At 42.8% G+C, this 4,920-nt stretch overlaps 1 protein-coding gene and 1 long non-coding RNA gene across 5 annotated transcripts in view; one reads left to right on the top strand and one right to left on the bottom strand.

Moving 5' to 3' along the window:
• The window catches only part of LOC109303851, a 26,574-nt gene extending 22,664 nt beyond the window's left edge, over nt 1–3,910 (top strand). Inside the window, exon 3 of the long non-coding RNA XR_002099244.1 lies at nt 3,898–3,910. This is a non-coding gene — a long non-coding RNA (uncharacterized LOC109303851). The remainder of the gene's footprint in view (nt 1–3,897) is intronic.
• RBPJ (recombination signal binding protein for immunoglobulin kappa J region) overlaps nt 1–4,920 on the bottom strand; it is a 156,172-nt gene that overhangs the window by 25,601 nt on the left and 125,651 nt on the right. For all 4 annotated transcript variants that reach the window (XM_019526179.1, XM_019526177.1, XM_019526180.1 and 1 more), the window contains 2 exons: nt 4,537–4,674; nt 4,253–4,365 (listed from right to left, as the gene is read on the bottom strand). In XM_019526179.1, the coding sequence (XP_019381724.1) occupies nt 4,253–4,365; nt 4,537–4,674 (251 nt within the window). The remainder of the gene's footprint in view (nt 1–4,252; nt 4,366–4,536; nt 4,675–4,920) is intronic.

Below are 4,920 nucleotides of genomic sequence, written 5' to 3'. Positions count from 1 at the left end.
ACCCCCCACTCAACAGCCTACATGCCTTGGGGCTCCTCTCTGCCACTGTCATCAGCACTCAGCAGCAGCTGAACGCACAGCCCCAGCCCACCACGGACCAGCTCCAGACCAGCCAGGACCTACACACACAGCCCCAACCCCGCACCTGCTCTGGACCTACACACCCATGATTAGCAGCAGCCGCCAGGCAGAAGCTACTGCTGGGCATGGGGGAAAAGCAGCCACTTTCTTCCTTACCATTGCCAGGCACTTCTTGCTGCAGCAGCCCAGAGTCCATTCCTGGGCTGCCTTGCAGCTCCTCTTCACTGCCGGGCACCCTGGAGGGGGCACTGGTAGTGGCGATTATGAAGAGCTGTAGGGTAGCCTGGGCATGGGATCCAGACAGCCGCAACAAGAAGGGTCCAGCAACGATGATGGGGAGGCGGGCATTTTTGCTTTGCACCCAGCAACTTCTGTCTGACCACCAGTACTGCTGCAGGTCTGAAGCAGAAGCAGGGTAGGCTGGGGTGAGGACTGTGTGCGTGGGCGGCTGGTTCATTCTGGCTAGGGTAAGTCCAGAGCGTGTGTAGCGTGGGCCAGGGACAGCTAGGGCTGCGTGTGCAGATCCCCACCAGTCTCCATGGGGCTGGGACCAGCAGTGATGGAAGCATGGAGCTGCTGCTGCCACCACCTGGGTTGCTGAGAAATGGAGTGCAGCTGTGGAGCTGCCCAAGCCCTGTGGCACACGAAGGAGTGGTGGGATGTACCATGGGACAGATGGTGCTTGGGTCAGAAAGGACCCGCTGTGGGCAGGACAAGTCACTTTGTCAGCCGGATCCAGTCCGTGTGCCATATTTTGCCCACTCCCAAGTTTACACCATCACTGTGATTTAACCACTTATGGTCTACCACTTCATTTTGGTTGGACACCTCTGACCTAGAGGATAACAAGCTAATTAGGAACAGTCGAAATTAATTAATTAAGAGCAAACCATGTTTGATTTCCTTCTATGACAAAGTAACTGGCTCTTCGGATGGGGGGGGTGAAGGTAGGAGGAGAGCAGTGGATACGATGCACCTGGACTTTAGCAAGGCTTTTGACACTGCTTCTCATGACATTCCTGTGAGTAAGCTACGGAAATACAGCCTAGATGGAAGTATTGTAAGGTGAATATATAACTGGTTGGATCATCATGATCAAAAGTGCAGAAATCAATGGTTCAATGTTTATTTGAAAGGAGGTATTGAGTGAGGCTTCAAACCTGGGTCTGGAATAGTTTAATATCTTCAATAACGATTTTGTGAATGAGTCCACTGTTAGAAAATATGAAGGACAGAATTAGGACTCAGAATGACTTCGATAAACTGGAAAAATGTTCTGAAATTAATCAAATGAAATTCAATAACAAACAAGGTCAAAGTCCTGCACCCAAGACTGAAGTATGGCCTGCAAAAATACAGAGTGTAAAAAGACTGGCTACACTACAGTACTGCAAAAAAGGATTTAGGGCAGGGGTAGCCAGAGTTACTCACCCTGAGGACCACATCCCATCCTCCACTGAAGTTCAAGAACCAGAGAGCAGCGGGAGGGAACACTGTGCTGGCAACCTACAAGCAGCTTGCAAGCCATGGTTTGGCCACCACTGATTTAGGGGGTCATAGTGAATAAAAGCTAAATACAAGTCAGTGGTGTGCTCTTGCATAATAGGCTGTCTTAACAAGACTGTCACCTGACCCTTGCTACTAGTCAAGAAAAGTGATTTTTTCACTCTGTTATGAGCTACATACATCAGGGGTTTGGTAAACTGTTCACCACGGTGCCCTGGGGGGAAACTAGAAACAATGGGCTACAAAATCCTGAAATATAGTTTCAGGCTGAACATTAGAAAAAAAAAACTTCCTCACAACTAGGGTGTCCAGACTATGGAACAAGCTCCCCCCAGAGGTGGTGCAATCATCTACCCTAGGAGGTCTTCAACAGAAGACTGGATGGTCACCTGGGTGGGGTCACCTGACCCCAGATGTCTTTCCTGCTTATGCAGGGGGCTGGACCTGATGATCCTTCAGGGTTCCTTCCAGCCCTATGAGTCTCTGATTCTAACTAGCAAGGCCTCACCTAGAATACTGCGTGTACTCTCAGCAAGTCTGCAGATGACACCAATCTCGGGGGGAGTAGTAGATACTCTGGAGGGTAGGGATAGAATTCAGAAGGACCGTGACAAATTAAAGGACTGAACCAAAATAAATGTCATGAGGTTCAACAAGGACAAGTGCAAAGTCCTGTACTTAGGACAGAAGAATCCCATGTACCAGTCCAGGCTGGGGGCTGACTGAATGTGAAGCACCTGTGCAGAAAAGGATCTGGGGGTTACAGTGAACAATAAGCTGAATACGAGCCAGCAGTGTGCCTTCATTATCAAGAAGACTAATGGCATACTGGGCTGCATTAGTAGGTGTGCTGCTAGCATGTCAAGAGAGGTGATTATTCCCCTCTATTCAATGCTGATGAGGCCACATCTGGAGTACTGTGTTCAGTTTCCCCCCCCACCACTACAGAAAGGATGTGGACAAATTAGAGACAGTCCAGCAGAGAGCAACAAAATGGGTAGGGGGCTGAGGCACATGACTTTTGAGGAGAGGCTGAGGTAACTGGGGTTATTTTGTTTGCAGAAGAGAAGACTTGAGTGGAGGATATGATAGCAGCCTTCAACTACCTGAAGGGGGACTCAAAAGAAGATGGAGCTAGACTGTTCTCAGTGGTGGCAGATAATAGAACAAGAAGCAATGGTCTCAAGTTGCAGTAAGGGAAGTTTAGGTTAGATATTAGGATGAATTTTCTCACTAGGAGGGTAGTAAAACCCTTGAACAGGTTACCCAGAGAGGTTGTGGAATCTCCATCCTTTGAGGTTTTTAAGACCCGGCTTGAAAAAGCCTTGGCTGGGATGATCTACTTAGGGATGACCCTGCTTTGAGCAGGGGGTTGGACTAGATCTCCTGAGGTTCCTTCCAACCCTAATTTTCTATGATTCTAACCCAAGTTCTTCCAATTTCTAGTCTAGAGAGGAGAAAACAGAAGGGGAATTTGATAGCTGTCTTCAAATACCTGAAGGGTGGTTATAAAGAGGATAGCGACTGATTACTCTGTGGCCAAAAGGGGCAAGACAAGGAGCAATGGTCTTAAACTGCATCAAGGAAAATTTAAGTTAAATATTAATCAGAACTTTGCAACTGTGAGGGTGGTTAAGCACTGGAACAAGCTACTACAGAATTCCCATTCTTGAAAGAGCATGTTAGAAAACATTTGGTATGGAAAGGTTTAGACAGGGATCCTCAAGCAAGGGATTGGACTAGGTTCTCTCACATGATGATGTCCCTTTTAGCACTATTTTTCTATGATGTTATTCTGTTTCAGGGTACACAAAACATAAGTAATGGAAAAGTTTATAACTGAGCACTAATAGCATGTCATTGAGACTACCTAGTTGAGAGCATATAGAAAAATAAAATTAAAATCTGTAATTAGTTTGTTAAAATGCATAAACCTAGACTTTTGTTTAGATGAACAAAACAAATAGCTTTTAGGTTCTAAAACCTTAAGTAACTGAAATTGGCAGTTTTTAGTAGAAATATATACTGTTATATGTTTAAGAAAATACAGGACCAGCAGTCATCCAAAATCACTTTGCACAGTATAGTGATATTTTGCACATCTCTAACAGTGTATATAAGCATACACAGTGCTCTTCAATCTGAAAAAAGAAAAACACTTAGGCTTAGTTTTAAACATGATTATAATTCTTCTGACTTCAATTACATAACTCTCCTGCTTAAAAGTTAATCATATGCTTAAGTGCTTTACTATAATGGGGCTATCATTGCCATCCCTAAACTAGATTTATTCTTTGGGGGAGTTCACAGAGTCACTCATATTTTGACTGATTTTTTCTACAGTGCCCTTAAACTTAGTTTTTCATCTTACTCTTTACAGAATTCCACAGGAAACAGAAATAAAATGTAAATATAAAATAATATTTTACTAAAGACAAATACCATTTTTCAAATAAAGTAAACGGTAATATATAAAAAGACAAATACACAAGAATTATAAACAGTGAAAACACTTATTTGGCAGTTCTTATAAAAAAATTCTGTACTAGTGAAATCTTGCATGTGTACTTTTTATGTAATTTGAATCCATCTAAAACAACAGAAGTATCTCAAAACAACAGTGAAATCACAATTTAACTACTGCATCAGAGAAATTCAACTGTACCAGTCTTGGGAGTGCCATGCCAGTAACTGAGCACACAAGTTTGACAGTCTGTCCATAATGAATGTAGCCATCACGCACTGTGAATTCTTCTCCCTCCGATTCATCATCGTCCACTGCGTGAAGCACACAAAGCATTTTAACTCGTTGATCATTTTATGGCAAGGACATAAAGTGTCACTATAAATACCAAATAACTAACACTGAATTTTTACTTTGAAAAGTTATTAAAAGGGAATACAACATGAAGTTTGGATTAGATGTGCAGTGTTTTATTTTTTACTTACAGAGATGAATGTAAAATGCTCCCCACTGTTGTGAACTGGCATGGAAATTACCTCCTTCTACGTGCAAGTATCGTGTGCTAACTGTTTGGGATCGAAGTCTATTAAATAGTGCCACTTTTGTCCCTGATGCAATACATACTGCAAGAAAAGAATACAGATTTATTGATATTATAAATAGTTTAACATAATGAAATACGGAGAAAATTAATATACTGGGCTCAGACTAACTCCCTCAATAATCTGTAGTTAATTATTTTATAAATTAAACCTTTATGATCCTCTGGAAAAATACTACAAATGACATAATGACTCATTTGCAATTTCTGTTTTCTAAAGATACTATAATTCTCAGTAGTTTGCTTGTGTTGGAAGACACACACACAC

Source organism: Gavialis gangeticus, unplaced genomic scaffold (assembly GCF_001723915.1).
Source record: "Gavialis gangeticus isolate Ggan-Ray unplaced genomic scaffold, GavGan_comp1, whole genome shotgun sequence".
NCBI lineage: Eukaryota > Metazoa > Chordata > Crocodylia > Gavialidae > Gavialis > Gavialis gangeticus.
Note: the sequence above shows the minus strand (reverse complement) of the source record. Positions and strands in the feature narration are given on the sequence as shown.